This window comes from Coturnix japonica, chromosome 19, assembly GCF_001577835.2.
Source record: "Coturnix japonica isolate 7356 chromosome 19, Coturnix japonica 2.1, whole genome shotgun sequence".
In the NCBI taxonomy this organism is placed as follows: Eukaryota; Metazoa; Chordata; class Aves; order Galliformes; family Phasianidae; genus Coturnix; species Coturnix japonica.
The window spans coordinates 6,030,871-6,051,300 of record NC_029534.1 but is presented as its reverse complement, the minus strand read 5'-3'; the positions used below and the strand labels follow the sequence as shown (position 1 = coordinate 6,051,300).

Genomic DNA, 20,430 nt, shown 5'->3' with positions numbered 1-20,430 from the left:
TCAGTACAGTATCTTCTCCCACCCTTCTTTAGGGCAGTCTTTGAAGGATCAGATTCTTCTGCTCACATCAAGAAATAAGTTTGGCAGAACTGCAGTTTGAGCAACAAATCATGCAAAAAAAAGAACTAAGCAAGTTCAACAGCAAAGTTTTATATAAAACTTCATCATACCACTGGCATTGGCAGCTTGAACAACTTCCATGTACGAGGAAGGATCATCTGCTTTAATGTATGAATCAATTGCTTCCTTTACCATCCCTTTCTGAAGCTGTGCTTTAGCCAGCTGACTCCACACAGCAGGCTCATTGCAGCGTTCAGCAAATTCATATGCACGATCCAGGTTTCCAATGTGCTCTATTAATACCTACAGAAGGGGTTACCACAATAAGTCACTATCTATTAAGTTTTACAAGGTAATAAAACTGTGTTTCATATTATAGCTCTTCAGTGAATCCACAGTAGCTTTTAAAAAACAGACAATGCTACACAACACACACAGTACTAATATTTCATGCTTAAGAAGTTTCCCCTCACTAGAGGATTGGATACACACTGAATACCGGTTCTACTTCACAGGACAAGACAGAGAGCAGCTTTTGGTGCTAATTGGTGTTAAGTACCAAAGTCACAAGTTAACAACAAAGCCTTCATGTGAGGATGCACATATCATAGTTATTACAGACAGTTTTTAAGATACCTGTACAGCCGATGTGTTCACATCAAACTTCCTGAAGATGGCAAATGCCTCCTCAAAGAGCTCATTACTGATAGCGATATTGGCTATGTCTGGAGCATCATAGTTATCCAGTCGATTAATGTATTCCATTACACGGGTACGATCAGCCTTAATAGCTGTAAGAATTAGCAGGTTCTGCAGGTTCCTACACAGAGAAAGAAAATACTACTATAAATCAAGTAATGAACAAGAGATTTACCCTCCCTTCTGGAGAAGTTCCTTGTTTGTTTGCTGTTCCACATCACAGCAGCTCAATGCTCACATCAGCTATACATTCAAGTTTCTTGCGATCCAGTTTTGACATTACACACCTGTGCTCACTGAATACAGAGTTATCGAGAACTATTTTCTCCAGCAGTTCAATAAGCTCATTGGGAAGATCTGCAGTCATGAAAGCTTTCACAGTGACAGAAACCTCCTCAGGATCCTGTGTCTCTGATAAAGCTGTTTGGACAACCTGCAGGCAGTTGTTGACAAGTCAGGTGAGTCAGGTGCAAGGAAGTCAGGTTAGGATAGCAAAGGCTTTTAACACTGTAGCTGATATACCTGGTCAATTAGTGGCCTTCTATATGGGTTGCTTTCCAGCAGCACGCTGGCCCACAGTTCAGGGTCTTTACGGCGAACTAAGTAGCGGGAAAGGCTTTTGAAGAGAGAGTTCTCATTGCACACCTAGTGAAAGGAAAATGCTTTTCAGAATGAAGTCACAACCATTTGAGCCTACTACTAGCAGACAAACTAATTGCACTGCAACATCAAACAAGCTCCCCTGAGATGCAGGCTAGAAATGGCAGGCTTTGATACTACCCCCACCCCCCATTCTAGAATTTCCAGGGGAAAGCCCCATTTCTCATTCATGTGCAGAGGGCCAACCAAACAGCTACCTATTCTGTTGCAAGCAAGCAGTTTTTAGCTTAGTACTTTTTATGAAGTAAATGCTGTTGTCATCCATAAGCTTGATATCCCAGTGATATTCATGCTAGCACTTAACCCACAAGTCCACTGTTTGGGCATACGTACATTGATCAGTTCCAAATCACATTGTCCACGTTCATAAGCCACACAGGCCAGGTGCGGGTCCCTCTTCTCACAGTACTTGCCAACAACTCGGCTATCATAGTAAGGATTCTCACGCAAAAATCTTTCTGGGTTGTTGTTGCTATCAATGTATATTTTGGCCAATGCATTGTGTGTTGCAGGCTCCTCACAACCCTCATGAATTCTTGCCTCCAGCCAGGGCAAAAGTAGTTTCAGCCTAGAAGGAAGGTGGGTTTTCTTGCATTAAAGGTTGAGTAAGTAATCACTTGCATAGTTTCTTCACTGTGAAAGTCAGCTTTAGTGTGTGAAGGAGTCAGTAATTAAACCAGAGTTTCAGTACTCCATTTTGGCTCAGATTCTGTTCCACTACAAAAGGCTACTTAATAGAGGTCCTCGCATCAGCCAAAAATTAAAGCAGACTGCTGCTTTCTCACCCAAAGGCAGCTTCTGGCTGTCATTATCAGATTTAGTTACTTAATGAGGACGTGCATGGATGAATGAACATTATAACCATTACCAAATGTCTAGCAGCATCAGGAGACTTGCAGAAATATAATACCTGTTTCTCTTCTCAACTTCTGCAACAAGTTCATCAGTTGAAAACTGGCCTCTCACTACAAGGATAAGGTTCTTTATCACATCTTCAGAGCAATCCACATCAAGCAGTCCCCCAATAACAACAGGCAGGCGGCTTGGATTCACCTAAATAGGATCATTTTAAGAAGTCAGCATGTTGCCATACAGCACAGGTATTTCTCCTCAGAAGAACACATAAAGGATGCTTTGCTCAGAGTGACCTCACCTTCTTGCCCTTTTTTTCCCCCATCTCCTGAGGTTCTGAGCACATAACAAGAAAACAAATCAGTTCTCCAGTCATAACCAGTCACTGGCTCATTAGTGCTCACTCCCCATAGGAAGACCTGCTGAGCGAACCAATTTGTCCCTGCAAGAAACTGTACAGAACTGCCTGCCCTCCCTGTCCCAAAGCTGGAAGTTAAAACTATCTTAAAAAACCCATAGTTATTCTATCAAGTCTTCCGCCTTTATGAGGCATATTTCCAGTGCTACTGCTCAGTTTGACTGGAGAATAAATTAAAGATGTGACTCCCATAAAGGTTATTTTGTCAAAGGCCATTAGTAGATACTTAGGCATCACTCAAGGCTTTTTTACCAAATAACTACAAACATTATGCTTATAGCTGCATCCAACACTAGAAAGGTTGATCGGTTTGATTCACTAAAGCCAAGTGACTGGTTGGAGCTTACCTTCTGCACATAAATCTCAATATATTTTTGGAGATTATTTCTATATAAGTACAGCACCAAGTCGTGGACAAAGTCGAAGCGATCACATACAATGATGAGCGGTAACTGGTCAGTGAGTTTAGCTTCCTACAAGGAGAAGAACTTCCATTATATGATTTTGTTCTCAGACTTAAACAGACAAATACAACTAAACACTTGAACTTAAAAGCTCAAAATTCAATGGTTAATCAAATAACAACAGTGTATTACTCAAACTTGTTGCTTGCAATATGCAGCAAAACGGAGTACTCACACCCATGTCAGGGCATACAGCAAGAAGCTTTCTGAAGTTTAACAGTGGTTCTTTGCATGGCAAGATCTATGAAGTTTTACAACACAGTACAGCTATTGTAAGTCTAAGCTCTAGGCAGCATTTTTAGTCGCCACTGGTGTTTGGTGTGCAGGATTAGCACTCTGGGATTTCAGAAAGAATTCAACCAAGACTTGAGTTGTATGTCGCAACAGAAAGCTTACAAACAGAATTGACTTTAAGTGTCACGTGTCCTGTGATACCTTACAGCGATGGATTTAGAGAACAATAAGAATCAAACTAGTACTAAAAATGTTAACCAGATTAAGTTAGCTAAAACCATTCCAAGCATCAGATTACAACAGTTACAGCACAAAAGCTTGCCTATGTGCTGGACACTAGTCCAGACATGTATTTCAGATCACTTATTTGAACATGCACATCCCAGAATATAATCCTACATATACAAATCATAGTTAAGGACTTTACACAGGGAGGCCTGTACTGGGAGATTTACCTGGTACATGTCCTGCACATTCCAGACATGGAACAGCACAAAAAACAATAGCTTTCATCAGGAATTTGACAGCTCAATAACTTAACTTAGCTGGCTTGATCAATTTACATACCTTACAACTCAGTGAAACCAGGTATTTTTTAAATAGAATTCTCATTTCAAATGAGTTTTGCCATCTTCAGATACAATCAGCAAAATCTAAGACTATACTATGTAACTGACAAACACGAAGGCAGGAAATGTTCCCAGATAAAGTTTTCCCCTCCCACACTGTTTCCACTATTTCTAACAAAGTTACATTCATCAATAAGCTCAGTACTGACAATAGGCTATAGAATCCGAACTTAGAGTGCATTATCTTTTTCCACTCTTCTGAACTATGTCGGAGATACTTTGAATCCCAGCAGGAATGATCAGTTATCATGTATTTACACTGACTGGCATATCCTAGCAGAGCTAAACCACAGTTCATTTGGCTGAAGTTTCCAAAGAAAAAGATTTATCTTCACAAAGCTGTCTCATTTTGTTGGCAACACAGACCATGTTTTATCAGAACCCCAAACAATTCAAGGCCATCCACCGCTATCCAAATGTTACCTTGAGGAAGTTTTTAACACGTTCAGGATCATAGCAGTTGCTTTCCCTGCAAATTCTTTCTACTTCCTTTATCTGACCAGTCTTGCAAGCTGCCTGGATATACTTGAAGTGAACATCTGGATCCTGGCTGAAGTTTACAATGGAGCCCAGGAAATAAAACAAACCTTGAAGGAAACAATCAACATGTTATTTTGCTAGTACTTGATTGGAGAACTATTAGCTTCTGAGAAAGTCTGTCTAGTTTTGATTACAAGAGAACTTGAAACTGGATTACTGCAGAAGTTTACAACGACTACACAAACTTATGATGAGCATTTTGGACAAAGAAAGAACACTAGAAGTTTCCTCAGTTGCAGTACTTGACTTTTTAGGTTGCCTACAGCTCAAAGCTCTCTAGCAGCATTCAAAAAACAAAGTGAAATATTCCAGACAACCAAGGTACACAATACTGAGTGTTGGTGCTGATCTAAAAGAGAAGCTTTAAGCTTTTGGTCAGGTTTTAAGGTAGTTTTGAGGAAGAGGTACTTAAGCAAAATAGGTCTTTCAACAAGTAAGAAAGTCCTTCATATACACTTGTACAAAGGTGAGCACTAGTTCCTCTTGCTACACAGGAGCATGAACTCACCTTCGAAGCTCTTGAAGGACTCAAACAGCTCAATAAGTGACTGTGTCGACAGCTGTTCATGGTACTTTGAAGCTACCTGGACACAGATCTGCAGGTTCTGGCGAATGTTGGCAGATAACATAGCACGCAGACACTCCAGTGAATCTTCTACTGACAAGGAGCCAAAGTAGTTCACTAGCCACTGTAGAAACACATCAGCCATTTCAGACCCAAGTGAAACACTGTACAAGCTGATATCAGCATTGAAAGAAATGAACATTTGCCTGGTTTTTGCTAGATTCAGGATATGATTTCATACCTCAGGATTGAGAAGATGAGTGTGAACTACTGCACGCTTGATGTCATACAAGTCCGTGAAGTGCTCAAGTGCTCTCTGCAGCAAGCCAGCTTTCTCACACAGCTGAGCTATGTGAGCCCGATCATAATGAGTAAACATTTGGTTTCCCAGGATAGCATCTGCAACCTGGAAGTAATAATAATCAGTTGCTACAGCACTGCCACAATTCATTGCTTAGCTCCACATAAACATCAACACAAATTCTATCAAGAAATTATCTGAAGTGAAGAGAAACTATCTAGGGGTTTTAAGTACTTATAAGAAATATAAAAAGGAATTGGAATTTTAAAGTTAAAGCATAAATGCTTTCATAATACTATTTGTTTACCAGTGGCATTTGATACAGACCACAAACTAGTGGCTAGTCCAGCCACAGACAAACCTGAGCCAGTATAACTCTCAAAGCATACCTGGGGTGCATGCATGAGGTTCATCTCAAGTAAACGTGTTTGCAGGGGACCTTCTGAGGGGCGATTATTCTTCAGTGCATCCAGTAAGAAGGCCGTACATTGCTGAATTAAGTTATATTCCATAAAAACATCCACAATCTGAAAAAAAAATTAAAAATATTTAAAAATAGGCTTTTGATTAGGACCTAGAAGCACATTTAGACAAAGTAACACCAATTATGGTTACTACTGCATTAAGCTGCCACTTACATTCTTAAAACTAACTAAGAAACCACATTGCCTCATTGAAGTAAGCCCTAACGTACAGTTCAAAATCTTTCCCTAATGGTATGTAATATGGCTCCATTTACCAGTTTAAGGACTCAAGATTTAACATTACATAGCAGTAAAATTATTTACTTGTGTTATATCCGCAAGAGGCTCTTCATCTTGAACAAGCATTTGGGCAAACTGCTGTCCTTGATCAGGGCTGATTCTCATTACATTCCTCAGCAAGAAAATCCAGTCTGGAGTATATCCAACCTGAAGAAATAGTGAAAAGTAGAAATTCAGCAAGAGAAGAAGCTTTGCTACACACAGAGCTCAGTAAAAGCTTCTGTCAGCAGCTTACACAACCCAGTCACAATTTCCTCATTTGGAGGAGGCTACTACATAGGGAAGTACGAGAGGATACACGTATGAAGTCCAGGAGTAATTAGTAACAACAGAACCTTAGATCTCAGTAGATGCTACATAGAATCTCAGATACCAATTATTCTTAAAACAGAGAATGGATATAGCATTCAAGTTTCCTCTTACCTTCTTAGCATACAAAACAATCTTCTGGACTTGTCCTGTTTCAGCAAAACACTGGATGACTTTATTTGGAACATTGGCTCTCAGATAGACACTAAGTGCTAGGGTAGGATCTACAGATTTCACAAGGTCTCCCAGCTCCTCTGAGCACTCCAGCTGTTAAAAATAAATATATTAAGTCAACTCTGACAGTGTTATACTAAAGTGCATTATTATGTTCTTCCTTTCTTTTTGTTTATTAAATAAACAAACATTTAGAATCATATCGATATCATCATCTTGGAAGAAAATTGACAGATGTTCATCCTATCAGCAGTTTGATGACTCTAGTGAACTGAAGAGTTTCCCAGCTTGAGTTTTTCTCTCAAAAAAAGCATTTTTAGGCAGTTGTGTCCCTTTAAGTCCCTTGAATTATCCATCCCAAACATACCTTATCTTCCTTCAACCATTTTTCCAGAAGTTGCTTGCGGCCCTGCTGAAGCACTGGTCTGCAAAGTTCCAGAGACTCATATTTATTCAGTTGCCCTTGGTCAAGTAGAATACCGAAATACTGGAGTAAAGGGGAAGTCTGTCCTGGTTGTGCTGGAACACTCTGGAAACGGCGTATGGTGTCTGGAGTACGCAGAATTCCCTGCCAGAAATAGAGATGCATTTCAGTTTTCTGTTCTGCTATTGTGGCTTGGCAAGAGTTCCTCCAGAAAGCTGAAGTTAGAAATGCTTACTATGGCAACATTATGTTTTTCCAACCCAGAAAAATTGTCAGAAGCAGCACGGCTGAACACTGCATTGGAGATGTTTTGACAGAAGACATGCAATAACAGCCTATTAAATGTGTATTGCTACTGATACTGGTCTTAAGTTCAGAGGACATTCCTACAACATTAAGACACTCCTGTCCTTGCATTCAGTTTCTTCTCATCTGAATTTCATGCTAAATACTCTTTGCACTTAGTTGCTCTTTTTTACCCTATTTCTAGGTATGGCCCCTACTGGAGGCTGTCCTTTCACAGAGACTTTCCCTATCACTGGGGATTCAAGTAAGAACTAGAAGCATTAAGCCACACAGATATTACTGCAGTTATTCCTCTCTCCCTCTGCAGGATCTATCCCAGCTTTAGAACCTTCTAGCATGCGAGTACTGTCAGAACACTGAGTACAGGTTTCTCATAGGTATGTTAAGAAGTACTACATTAGGGCAGGTGTCTAGTCCTGCCACTAAAGAAACCCAGTGAGCTTTCCTGATGCACAAAGCTTAAGTCAGTAGAGGTCAGTACTGTTCTGAATGCTCAACCATTACCTTAGGGGCATTAGCCGCCACCTTTGCTGCCTCTGAATAGTTCCCTTGTGCAAACAATGCATTGAATTTTCTGGCAAAAAGTTCCTCAGCTCCAGCCAGGTTGTTGCGGACGGCCATTCGTAAAGCTAGGTCAGGATTCTGCAGAACATTGGTGATGTAGGGAATAATATTCTCTTCTTCCACACAGACTGATAACACCTGAATAAATTAATAAGGAAAGCTCCCAGTTAGTTCAAATAAAAGAAGAAAGGCAACTGCTAAGTTAATCTCTAAAACAAAAGCTATAGCATACACTGAAAGCTCTTCCATCCCTTGATAACAGCAACGCTTTGCCATTATTTGATAAACATACCTCTAGTTGGAAAGAACCTCTATTTAACCATTTACTGCATCAAGGGAGACAAATAACAGTCTGTCTGAACTGCTTATAAAAGTCAGAAATAACAGAGCTCAAAGAATCATTATTCTGTAATGTATACTCAGCATCTTAAGTAACGAATCCTAGAGGATGAAATAGGAACAACCCTGCTCAGTATTACCAATACAAGAAACAACATGTGAAATAGTTCAGTCCTGAGACATAGCCGCATAATGTCAGCAGATTGGTTCAACTAAGATATATATGGAGACAGGGTAGCACATTTTCAATGGGGCTCACAACACTGTCAGAAATGAAATGTCCTAAATGAAGAATTTCCATACTGCACATGATGTTATGATGTGAAATATTGACAGCAACATTATAAAACCATGACAGCGTATTAAGACTGCATTAATGTGTGTTCTGTAAGAAGTCATCTACCTAAGTGGAAGTATATTCTAGTTCTCTCCCCACAGTAGGACAGTGCTTAGATGCACTGACTGCCATTAAACATACACACACACACACATATATATATATTAAAATTATGCAATGAGAACCAGAGTTATAAAAAAAACCTAGAAGACAGACAAGCTGCATTCATGTTCAGGTAAATGATATTACCATACTGCTCCCTCTGTATTCTGTCTCATTCATTTGTGAAGACATCTAAGTACCAATATGAACACTGTAGCCTTATCATTAAAGTTCAGTAAGATTGGATAAGCAAGTAGTTTCCATTTCTTACTTGTCCCTTCCTGTTTACTCCTATAATTCCAGCTGTTGCTTCATGTTGGGCAGTAACAAATATGGTCTCTCCACTGATTCTGTTCATGTAGATACAGGTGCCAGTTTCCAGGTCATACAAGTGGATATAGCCATATTTTGTTATCAGAAACACCACATCATGCTTGTCACTGATCTGCAAGACAGGAATAGATTATTTCAATTTTGGTATTGAATAAAATGATTAGATGCTTATGAGAACCAGATAATTACATCACTTCAAAAGAGCTACAAGTGCTGCTACATCTTTACTGAATACTTGAGTGCTCTCACAGTAGACTAAGGTTTTAATATCTTGGAAGTCTGTTCAATATACATGGATATTTGTTCTATAAATAAGAGTGAGCCATCTTCACACACCACTTAAGTCCCCATTTTGACTTTAGCACTACTGAAGCAAGAGAAGAAATCACACTAGTAAAGTTTAGTGCCAAGTTTCAGATTTATAATGATCACCTGGCTCCCAGTGCTCTGCTACTCAGTTATATCCACCAAGAGAACCTGCAGATCGGTTCCTGTGTACAGCCACCATACCTGCATCGCAACAGGAAAGTCATTCTGTGCTTCAGGAGGAAAGAAGACATCCACTGCTTTCTTTGGGAAGGGCTGATTCCCAGTTGGTGGTGTGCCAACCTCGATGATGTGCAACTGTGTAACAGGTAAGATCAGTTTGTTAGTTACCATGTAATACATGTAACAAGGGATTTAACAATAAAGATATGGTAACTCTCTTGCTGCCAAGCCTAAATCCAAAGCTAATGCAAGCAGAAGAGTTAAACCAGTCTTCCTGAAAATTAGCATAGGTGTAAGGTGTAGCACACTGTACTCATGCTCCATACACTACAAAAACAATTGAGATCTTTAGTTACCTCTAGCTACTTAGAAGCTTAAGGATTCTCTTAGGTCACTTTTTATGCACTCTATCAACTTGGCTTACTGAGACAGCTCAGAAAACGTTTCTCTGAATCTAGCTTTAGCTCTACTTTGTTTCAACTTTCACTTGCAGTAGTTTATATAATTATAGTGTTGGCATTAGGTTGTGGCAACATCACTGTTTCATTTCCATCCAGTAATTTGGAAGTTAAGTCCCATACTGTGAATCAGCAAAGAGACTATGGCAGTTTTTCACTTCAGCTTTACTTGTGAGACCAGGAGTCACATCCTTCAAGCTGCTAACTGGTTTGCAGTCACAACATGCACCTCACTTCATGACTGGAAACAGACTTCCAGATCAGGTAGTCCTGCTGTGAAGCTGTACATGCCCCAGTTTTTGTACATGCTACAGAAGCAGCATTCAGACTAACAGACAGTCCTTCACTTTTTCCCATATGGCAACCTGGTCTATTAAACCACTTTGTTTCCTGAAAGCAGGTAATCAGGATGAGTCGCTGAAGATTACAACAAGTTTAGAACCAAGTCTTACCTTACCCCCAGCTTGCCCTCTTACTGCAAAACAAAAGAGAGTGGATTCTTCAGCATTTCCTTCCATCTTGAACTGTGCAAAGCTAGCTGCGTGCCCCTCGATCGGCTGTGAAACTTTCCTGTCTACGGAATAGAGCTGCATTGCTCCCACAACACGGTTTTGCTAGATGAGACAAAACAACAGTCAGATTGCAGCAAGCACATGGCCAGCAATTTCACATAAGTTAATGTTACTAAGTACGTTGTCACACTAAGCTGAATTACCTGTGCAGATATGCCAGTTATTAGTAGCCATTTCTGCTTCGCATCAGTGCGGTAGTTGATGATCTGGCAGCCTGCAAGACTAGCATGCCGATCAAACATCTTCACAGGCTGGGACTCCCCCTCCATACTCCAATGGTAGACTGCATTATCCGTTACAAGGGCGACAGTATTCAGAGAGATCCACTTCCAGAAGGTGACATCATCCGTCATTGTATGAGCCTTCATTTTACTCTTCATTTCAATGTTAAATATTTGAAGCGTTTTCCCAGCTGGAAAACATAATGTTGTTAGCCAGGTTGTTGCAGTTTCCACCTGTCACTTCAAGCCCTGGTTAAAAGTAGAAGAGCTGCATTGTGATGTTAATCTATCATGACTTTTTTAGACCATGCTATTGTATATTGGCAGCATCATTTCGTGATTAATTATTACTTTTAACCAGGCTGCTTTCCTAATTTTACAACCACATATTCGTACACTTTTTGGTCTGAATTTGCCATTCACTGGCCAATCAAACAGCTTGGTAGAAGACAAAAGCTTCAGCTACACAAGCTGCATGATGCTTATGTACATCAAAACCAGGCTATGGTAATGCTGAGTCTCTCAGAGGTCACGAGGAGAACTACATCAGTGTCATTCAAAATGAAGTCCACATCTGTTTCAAGAATAACACAACCTAACATGGAAAAGTCGAGCTGTTAGACAGCTGTCATAATTCAGACTCATTAACCAAAACCCTTAAGTAACGCTATCGGGATACACAGAGCTACTGGCTGCAAACCAGACTAACACAAACTGTGCAAGGAAAGGAATCTAGCAACCAACACAAGCTCTAAAAGGTAAAAGGACAAGTTACTTTAATTACACATAATGGTGAATGAAAAACCTCAGAATGTCAGGCTTTCAGTTGTTTAACATGGCTGATCAGCCACGTACACCATAAACCTGAGCTATTTGATTCTGCTTTCTGTTTTCATAAGACAAGACAGCAACTAGTACAGTCAATTGAGATAACTCACCATCTGCACACACAAGAAAGCATTAAAGTTGTGACAAAACAGTAGCACAGCATTAAAGTCAAACTTACACAACATTGAACACATTTAAACATTTTCCATTAGCAATACATTCATTCTGAAAGCAACAGAACATTCAAAGCCTCTTGGGAGGAAAAGAACGACACTGCTGGAGACTTCAGAGGCATGTTTGTTCACTGTATTGCAGAGATACCAAGTCAGGTGACCTTGTGCTTCCTGGACTAAACAAGTCTTCCATGGGTAGTTTTACCCCTCTTATCTCTGACTGATACAACAAATATGCACTGATCAGTGCACCAGTCTCTTCCAGCAAGGCCAGACTATGGCCTTCAGGAATATTTCCCTTCCTCCCTGGTCTTTGTTTCCCATTCTATAAAGAGAAGGTCTGTTAACAGACCCTGTATGCTCAGGAGATCAGATCTCGCTTCTCTCCAAGATCATTCCAGAAGTATCCTAAAGCCTGAGCTTTCCTTCCAGCTCTCTCTGCAGGGCACTGAAGCTGTAAACATTCTGACTGCAAAGCAGAAAGGTTCCCCTTGATGTTCAACAAAATAGTAGCAAGATTTAACTAAAAAATATTACCCAGCTACTTTCAGAATTGAACTCAAGCTTTCATTAAGCAGTGGAAAATTGGAAAGGCATCCTCCCACATAAGCTGCCCGAGAGAATTAAGTCAGTCATAAACTAGCACTACAGAGAGCTCTGCAGCTACCTCAGACCTTTCTTTACCAGGACTTACATACCTTTTAACGCAATGACTTTACTGGCAGGGTTCATGATAGCACTGTCAGCTGAAATTGGTCTTCGAATTGGGTTGCTAGGGTCATTCATGTCAATGATCACCACTTGAGCCTGTTCTCCAACTTTCTCTCTTATGCAGATAAATTTGTCTGATTCCATCGTCAGAGTGCTGAACCCAATGTTTGCTGGGTTGATGCCCAGATTTTGGAGCTGGAAAACAAAAAGGTTTAGCATTAAGTTACTACATCAGCATAATCACCAAAACCTTTTGTGAGGGACAAAGATGATACAGGAGTTAGGAGGCCTTCCTGTACCTTTTTGTAACAGCACAACTAAAAGCACACATCTCATAAATGGCACAACATAAGAATCCTTGCCCATCCTCAGTTACACCCAGTTGGCTTCCTGAAGAAGCTCTGCAGTGCTCAAGCACTTGGGTCCTTGCCTACAAGGCCTGGTACAACTCACTTCAAGTGTTCAGACTTTGAACCCCTCCGATGGTTTAAGGGACATGGAACTTGGCAGCTCCCAGTGCAGTGCTTGGGTCACAGCTTCAGCACTCACTGCCATCAGCTTTGCTTCCAGAGTCCTATCTCACTCCATTTGAGCTTGGCATCTATCACTATTTCAAGCTTAATGCCACATGTGAGGTGCCTGAGCTTTATCTTTATCCTTGTGGAGTTAAAAAAAGCTACTTGTCTAGCATTTAGCCTAGCCTTGTCTAGCAGTGAGGCTGTATATCACTGAGAAAGCAGATCTAACCAACAGGACGGACATTACTGCAATCAGAAATGGCTCATCACAGCCTTATTTAATACTCAAGATATCCACAAGCCATCTCCCTTACTGCTGAGCCTGTCTGTTTCTGTAAACCTTTAAATGCATACCGCGAAAGGACAATTCTAACAGAGCTTGCAACAAACTGCACTTCAGTTGGTAGCTTTTCAATGTGCTTTTGGACTAATGTATCAACACGGCAGTACCGAAACAATGTTTATTCCATTTTGAACAGGGGAAAACAACCTGGTTACACACTGCACACAGATGTCCAGCTTTCAGCACAGGCTTTAAGCAAGCTCCTCATGCTCCTGAGGAGGCCATGAGAATTTCTGCCCCTTCACACCCCCAAGGAGGGATGGTTCCTTCAGAGCATTGTTCTAATTCAAAGAAACAGTCAAGTCCTTATCAGTCTTGCTCTGCACAGGGTTGGAGGTGACCACACCCCAGACAGGCTGTCTCAGCCTACTTGCAGCTCCGGATAAAGAGGGTGTTTTACTCCACTTCCCTCTGCCCTGGCTCTCAGGCAGCACATGGGAGAAGAAGCTGAGTTGCACTGCACAGAGTTAGCAGAGCAAGCTTTGCTTACAGGCATTGCTATGGATGGACCACATCAGCCAAGGGTTGGGGATGGCAGATCTCAGCACAGCTTGCACTGAGGCTCAGAGCAAGTCAGCTCCATCTCCTTGAGTGTGCTGAAGGACAATATTTCTGGAAAATGATTCAGCCTTTGTGTTTGGTTCTACAGTCACTCTGCATTAAGTCCCTTGTCTAAAAGGGCACTGTTTCATTATGGTTCTCTGGCAAGATGGTAAGACTAGAAGCAAAACTGATTCAAGCAAGCTGGTTCACATCTCCATTTCACACCATTATTAGTAGGATCCTCCAAGCCCAAGAGTGACACCTGAATACATGACCTGCCCGTATCTCTGCAGGTAGAGGGGGTCTGGAGACCTAACTAATAGTTTCTTCTGGAAGACACCCACAAGGATGCAGTGCTTCCTCCTTCTAAGGCTGCAAGCTGAGCAAGTGCTGCTTCATTCAGAAAGGGCTCCATTTCCTTGTTCAAGGAGAGCAGTTTGAGAGCACCAGGCACTCCGCCTGGCTGTGACTCACAGCACCACATTCAGATGGGCATGGTAAGCAGAATAAACCAAAGCAGCAAGTCCAAGCAGATGGCAGAAATCTTAGGGAGGTCTGGACATGACCACTGGATCAAAGCAGTGTAGATAGTGCAGGAAAAATAGATCTGAATTGTGATGAAGCTGCCATCTGCTAGGTGTCACACCTGAGGCATGCAGCCCTGGTTAATCATGGAAGATGTGGTTGCTCTTAAACTTACTGAGGATTTTCAAGGGCAAAAAAAAGAAAAGCGAGTTAGCACTGGAGTTCTGAAGCAAACCCAGGAAAGCTTTCTAATGGAGGCATGACCTTTAGGAAGCCCTTTAAGCACAAAGAGTCTTTTTGCTTACAGTTCATCTCTGTCCCTCAGCAGACCGATCCAGGTGCATGATTAAGCACCAGGACAGGGTTTACTCCAATGGTGGGGATCTCTGCACTTGATTGCATGAGAGCTTTGCCAGCCTGAGCGCCACCTGCTTCACTGGTAAAGCTTACAGGAGCTCCCCTGCCTCCACCCAGACCTGCTGCCCACAGCTCCTCAAGCATGGACCACTTCTCCCAGCGCTGGTAATTCCCTTCCCCAAACAGGCTAAAGTTCAGCTGACTGAGGCACAAGAGTTTAAAAGTTAAGTAAACAGAGACTAAGTTTACTACTAGGGAACATAATAGTAGGCTTTTATTAGCAAGATTTCAATACTGCTTCATGGATGAGCTCCAGAGTTCACAACTAAAAGGGTTTTACAGCAGATTTTTTTCTTCCTTTTCTCTTACTATTGAGGAAAAAATAAATGAACAAAAGCAATCATTTAATACGGCACTCATTCAGGTCCATCAGCTTTCACCAATTCAGGAACAAGTCTAAAAAGAAGGAATCATTAAATACTCTTACATTATGCTATGAAAAACACTTGGCTTTCACACAGATATAAAAGCAGAACTTGCTGGAGTGCTTGAGCAACCAGTTTCCAGTTGAGGCTGTTTTACTCACTAACGTTTGTGGCAGAGCTCAGTTCCAGCAGTGCCCTGAAAGCACAATGAAAGAAAGGCTTCTGTGAAGGAGCTGCTCCATCGATGGATTGCCACCGACAGCAGGATCTGTTCTGCTCAGCACAGACTGGGTCCTGAAGGAATCCTCCAGGCACGAGGTTAGAGAGTTGAGTCAACTGTGGGCTGCACTGAACCATCAAATTCCATGATGGCATTTATCTGGGCAGTGCTAAGAAGGAAATGTTTCTTACACAGTAAATGAAAGTCTGATTAGTAAGATGATTTTTTCACTGCAGTATGCCTCAAGTAGGGGTAACTCACCCAGGGAAGCTGTGGTAGCACACACATGTTTGACATCAAACTGAATAGTAAAACTGCTGACAGCAGTCACTTTGATGACCCTTTCCTGGAACATTGGCTTTCTTGTGACACTTTGCTTAGTTGTCAAATAGTTTCCCTCTGCCTACAAGGAAGGGTGCAGAAGTGCTGAGCGTGCATTCCACCTCGGCTTTACACTCAACAGGATGCAGCACAGGCAGCTGCAGTGTCCCCATCCAGAGCGCCCTTATCTGTGTGCTGCTGGAAGTCACAGAGGCATTCTCAGCCCTTCGAGAAACCTGCAGCTTTATTAGTGGTTGTTTTGTTCTACAAGTAAAGCACCTTGGTGTGCAGTGAGTCACATTGGTTCTATCGCAATTGGCCACTGAGCCCAGAAGGCACCAGGCTACATTTCAGCCACTAATCTACTTCCATCCATGAAACTGGCGAAGCAAACCTGAGTCACACAGAAGATTCAAGTCCACACTGATCTGTTGGAGGTAGTGACCACGTAGCTGCAGCACAGTATGCTAACAGCTCTGAAACAGCCCACGTTTACTGCTTCAAGGTGGGAGTTACAGCCTGAGGCAGACTGGGAAGTCATGCTTTCAACAGACTAGAGACCTTCATCATATTGAAGACTTCTATGTCCTTCCTATTTTCTGCCTGACCAAGCTAGCCCTGTGGTCCCCACTGCTACCAACACACTGTTCAGGTTAGAAGCCCTGCAGCCCAGGGCAGAGCTGCTGCTTTGGTCATGTCCCTATGGGGAGGTCCCCCCACCCCAGCACACAGCCCTGCTGCAGACTGCTGCCTCCAATTCTAGTGCAAAGGGCTTGGTGAGAGGCCTAGCTTATCAACTGCTTAACTAATTGCTCCTATCCAATTAGTCTGCACGCACACTTGTCAGCTTGTGTGGATTCTTCACTACAGATTTTCCCCCACAACCTCTATCAGAACATTCCAAGCTTTAGGAATTCACATCCATGAAGCAGAGTGGGAAGCCCCATGGTAACACCATTAGGCACAGCAGTGCTGCCTTCCATTCCCACCTTCTTAAAATGCCAACAAATACCAAACGTTGGGCCCACACAGTGGGCAGCCAGGTTTGTGCCACCAGCGGCCAGACACAGGAACACACTCCTTAGTTACAAAGGTACATAACATGAACTGGCTGGTTTCTGCACTGCCTAGACAAGTTTACAGAATAATTCTAAATGTGCTTTATATATTCGGGTTCAGAAAAATATTTATTAATGCCCTCAGTCACACCAGAATGCCTGGTGCAAGTTCAGTTATTACGTGAAATACACGATAGTACAGCTCAGCTATATCACGGTTCATCACCTGCTGACCTGCCTGGTTCCTTCTCACCCAGCACAGGCAGCTTCTCCATGCTGGGCTTTTCTTTCATCCCTTAAATTCAGAAGCAGCAGCTTATGGAAACACTAAGCATTAGATATGAGCAGCCAGATCTGCAATCATTCAACATACTGAACTCTGATCTCCCACTGCATGCCCATTGGACTCCTTCCTCAAAGCTACTTGAAATACAGACTTTCACTTTGAGATGTTATGGCAGAACGCGGTAGTTCTGATAGCAGAGAAATCTCCCAAGGTTTCTCCCTGCAAGTTCCCATGCAAAGCCTCCCCACAGCGTGTTGTTGATGTTACTGTGGCACGGCAGGCACCTACCACAGACAATACACAGATAACATCCAACATATTTGCAACTGCTGAGATTTCAAAGCTCTGCAGCAGGACTCAAGCCTGGCAAACAAAGCCTGAAGCCTGACTACATGTTTTGATTTTACATTCAACTGCTGCCTTGAACACTTCCTTACACCTAGGGAGCAAACTAGCCACATCTCACTTGAGCACTCTGACTCTTCAGTTCAAGTTGTGGGTATAAGGCATTAGGTCCTGGGTAGCCAAGAGACATGGTGTGCAGAAGCAGAATGATGCAGAGCTTCTGGGGCCCTTCTGTGCTCATTCCCACATCACCTTGGCGAGATGCTGGCAGTGACAGCGCATGCCAGCATCCCCTGAGAGGCACAATATGCAATGCAGCAGGGCTGGAGCTGCACATCAGGACAAGCTTCATACAGCAGCCTGACCATACCCTGACCTGCAGGAGTGGATCCATGGATAACTATTATCATACCACACTCAGCGTTGATTGTCATTCTTTGAGATGAATTCACATCACCTTCCAATAACAGCCTCATGGGAAGGTTCCCATTCATATCCACCACCTGCCTTTTCATGAGTAAAGCACTGCTTGGGTGCCTTACTATTCTGTTAAACATTAGCTACAACTTGCAAGTGTTGCCCAATGCCTGTACAGCATTTCCCTACTTGGAGTAGGTCAGGCTCAGCTCCAGCCATTCTCTAACTGAAGCCTGCAGAGATTCCTACCAGCAGCCTGACATGCTAAATCCATTCTGCACAGCAAAAAAAGGAGCAATATCAATGCTCCTACTCTCCAAGTTTACTCCAACAGCAAAGCAGATGCCTCAGCACAAAAAACAGCACCCCCAAAATCTCAACTTCCTCCGAGTCTTTCAATGAAACGAAATGAGGAAGTTCAGCAGTTGCAGTGAACTGAAGCATTACAGGCAAGAGCCACGTGTAGGCCCAGAAGGGTGGGCACCAAGTCTTGCAAAAGACGAACTCATGTAGGCAGTTGTAAGAGATGCTGGTTAAGTCAATGTTCTGCATTAAGTAGGAATGAGAATAAACTGTTAAATAAATCATTCTCACCCCAAACCATCACATCCTGCAATCACAATGGCCTGAAACCTATCAGCACCCCCTGGAGTGTGGCAGATGAGCCCCGTTATGTAACTGCACTCATGTCATCAGAGAACCAGCACCGGGTCCCACGCAGTGTTTGTATCTTTAATAATGCACCAGAGGTGAGCCCTGCTGCCACAATGCTGTATTGAGAGCCAGGGTTGGGTTTCACCTGGGCATATAGAGCTCACAACACCAGCCTGTGTCCTGCTCCTATCACAGTGAGGGACAGCGTTAAGTGGTGAGACACTGGGACTGTGTTTGCAGAGACTATGAACAACACATCTATAGGAATTAATATCTGAATATCATCTATTTTAACAACGTATCCAGAAAGTAAGTCCTTCCCATTTAGATTAAAGAAACATCACCGCAACCCTGCAAACTCATCGCTGTGTCAGCATCTACCAAAGTCGCCGTGGCACACACACACACACAAGGTGACAGCCGGGCTGTGTAAAAAGCCATTCACCGGGAGACCCCATAACCTTTACTACACGGATGCTCCACCGACAGCCGCACGCCGCACCGACCACCCCCCCCACCACCACCCGCAGCGCTAAGCACAGACCCGGCTCTGAAGCACTCAAAGGGCCGCCGGGGGGGGGGGAACCGAAGGCAGCTCCGGGCCGAGGCGTGCGGGATACCCGGCGGGATACCCGGCTATACTCGGCCCGGAGCTGCCTTCGGTCCCCCCCCTCCCCCCGGCGGCTCGTGGAGCAGCACGGATCCGACCCGGCCGCACCCGGCGCGTTGCAGAGCGCCCTGCAGAGCACCCTGCGGTACTTTTACCGCACCGCTCGGTTCTCCTCACCGAGTGCCGACCCCGCATTACGGCCAAAGGTTGCGGGGCCCCCCCCGACCCCTCGTAGGCCCCGGCCTCGCTCCGCCCGCCCCCCCCCCTTCATCCCCTCCCGCCTGCAGGTGACAGGGGGCACAGCGCCAGCCTCGCCCGCACTGAGGCCCCGCTGCGGTGCCCGATGGATCCCGAAGGTGCCCGATGGATCCCGAAGGTGCCCTTCGAAGCTCGGAGCGAACGAACGCGGCCCACTCGCACTCTCCAGCCCCACCAAGGGAGCAGCCCGCCCCCCCCACACACACATCCAACACCTCAGCTCCCACCTGGAGGTGCTCCTGGAAGCGGATCGGTAATATTTGGGCCATGGTGGCGGTTGCGGGCTGGGGCTCCAGGCCGGGGCCGGACCGGCGTCGCGCCTCAGCGGGATGCGGGCGGCGCGAGGAAGCGGCACCGCAATGGCGGAACGGGCCACAGCGGGAGGACACAGCCGCGGAGCGCCGGAAGCTGCCCCCGCCGGCGGAAGGATATCGCCGCGGAAGGAAGAGGCCGGGCCTCACCTGCCGGGCACCGCCTGAGCTGCGCGGAAGGATCCCACCGCGCTGCGTGATTTACCCATCAACGCACCAATGGGAGCGGCGGAAGGTTCGGCCGCCGGAAGGGACTATTTAACCTCATCACTCCTTTTTTTTTTTTTTTTTTTTGCCACATCATGCGACCGAGCAGCTGCTGCGTCACTTCCGGTCCGCGCTCACCGCCCCGGCTGGTCACGTGACGTGGGGCACCTCGTACCGGGCAAGGTGACTCGAGGCGGCGGCGTAACGACGAACCGCCGTGTCCATCCGCATAACGATGGGGGGCAGCACGGGGGGACACAGCCGGCCATTGTAATCCCCCCCATTGAAAATAAGGCCTTAATAGAGAAGCAGCTGGTACTGCAAAGAGAGACACGAGAAAATGGCAGCCATGGATGGGCCCTTTCATCCACACAAGGCCAGATATGAAGCGTGCTCCTTCCCCTTCCATCCATCTTAATACAGTGGTGGAAGGAGGGAGGCACAGCCCCACTGCTTCCTTTACAATAACATTGCCATAACACCCACAGCAAGAACCACAAAGCTGA

At 44.0% G+C, this 20,430-nt stretch overlaps 1 protein-coding gene across 2 annotated transcripts in view; it reads right to left on the bottom strand.

Annotated features, from left to right (window-relative positions):
• The window catches only part of CLTC (clathrin heavy chain), a 29,772-nt gene extending 9,918 nt beyond the window's left edge, over positions 1-19,854 (bottom strand). For both annotated transcript variants that reach the window (XM_015880464.2, XM_015880465.2), the window contains exons 1-21: positions 19,634-19,854; positions 12,514-12,721; positions 10,737-11,005; positions 10,474-10,635; positions 9,585-9,698; positions 9,013-9,186; positions 7,904-8,101; positions 7,037-7,237; positions 6,610-6,762; positions 6,211-6,333; positions 5,812-5,949; positions 5,363-5,527; positions 5,065-5,245; positions 4,440-4,603; positions 3,037-3,162; positions 2,330-2,472; positions 1,753-1,987; positions 1,282-1,404; positions 1,047-1,192; positions 697-880; positions 171-363 (exon numbers count right to left, since the gene is read on the bottom strand). In XM_015880464.2, the coding sequence (XP_015735950.1) occupies positions 171-363; positions 697-880; positions 1,047-1,192; positions 1,282-1,404; positions 1,753-1,987; positions 2,330-2,472; positions 3,037-3,162; positions 4,440-4,603; positions 5,065-5,245; positions 5,363-5,527; positions 5,812-5,949; positions 6,211-6,333; positions 6,610-6,762; positions 7,037-7,237; positions 7,904-8,101; positions 9,013-9,186; positions 9,585-9,698; positions 10,474-10,635; positions 10,737-11,005; positions 12,514-12,721; positions 19,634-19,675 (3,442 nt within the window). In that variant the 5' untranslated portion in view covers positions 19,676-19,854. The remainder of the gene's footprint in view (positions 1-170; positions 364-696; positions 881-1,046; positions 1,193-1,281; positions 1,405-1,752; positions 1,988-2,329; positions 2,473-3,036; positions 3,163-4,439; positions 4,604-5,064; positions 5,246-5,362; positions 5,528-5,811; positions 5,950-6,210; positions 6,334-6,609; positions 6,763-7,036; positions 7,238-7,903; positions 8,102-9,012; positions 9,187-9,584; positions 9,699-10,473; positions 10,636-10,736; positions 11,006-12,513; positions 12,722-19,633) is intronic.
• Positions 19,855-20,430: the final 576 nt, after the last annotated feature.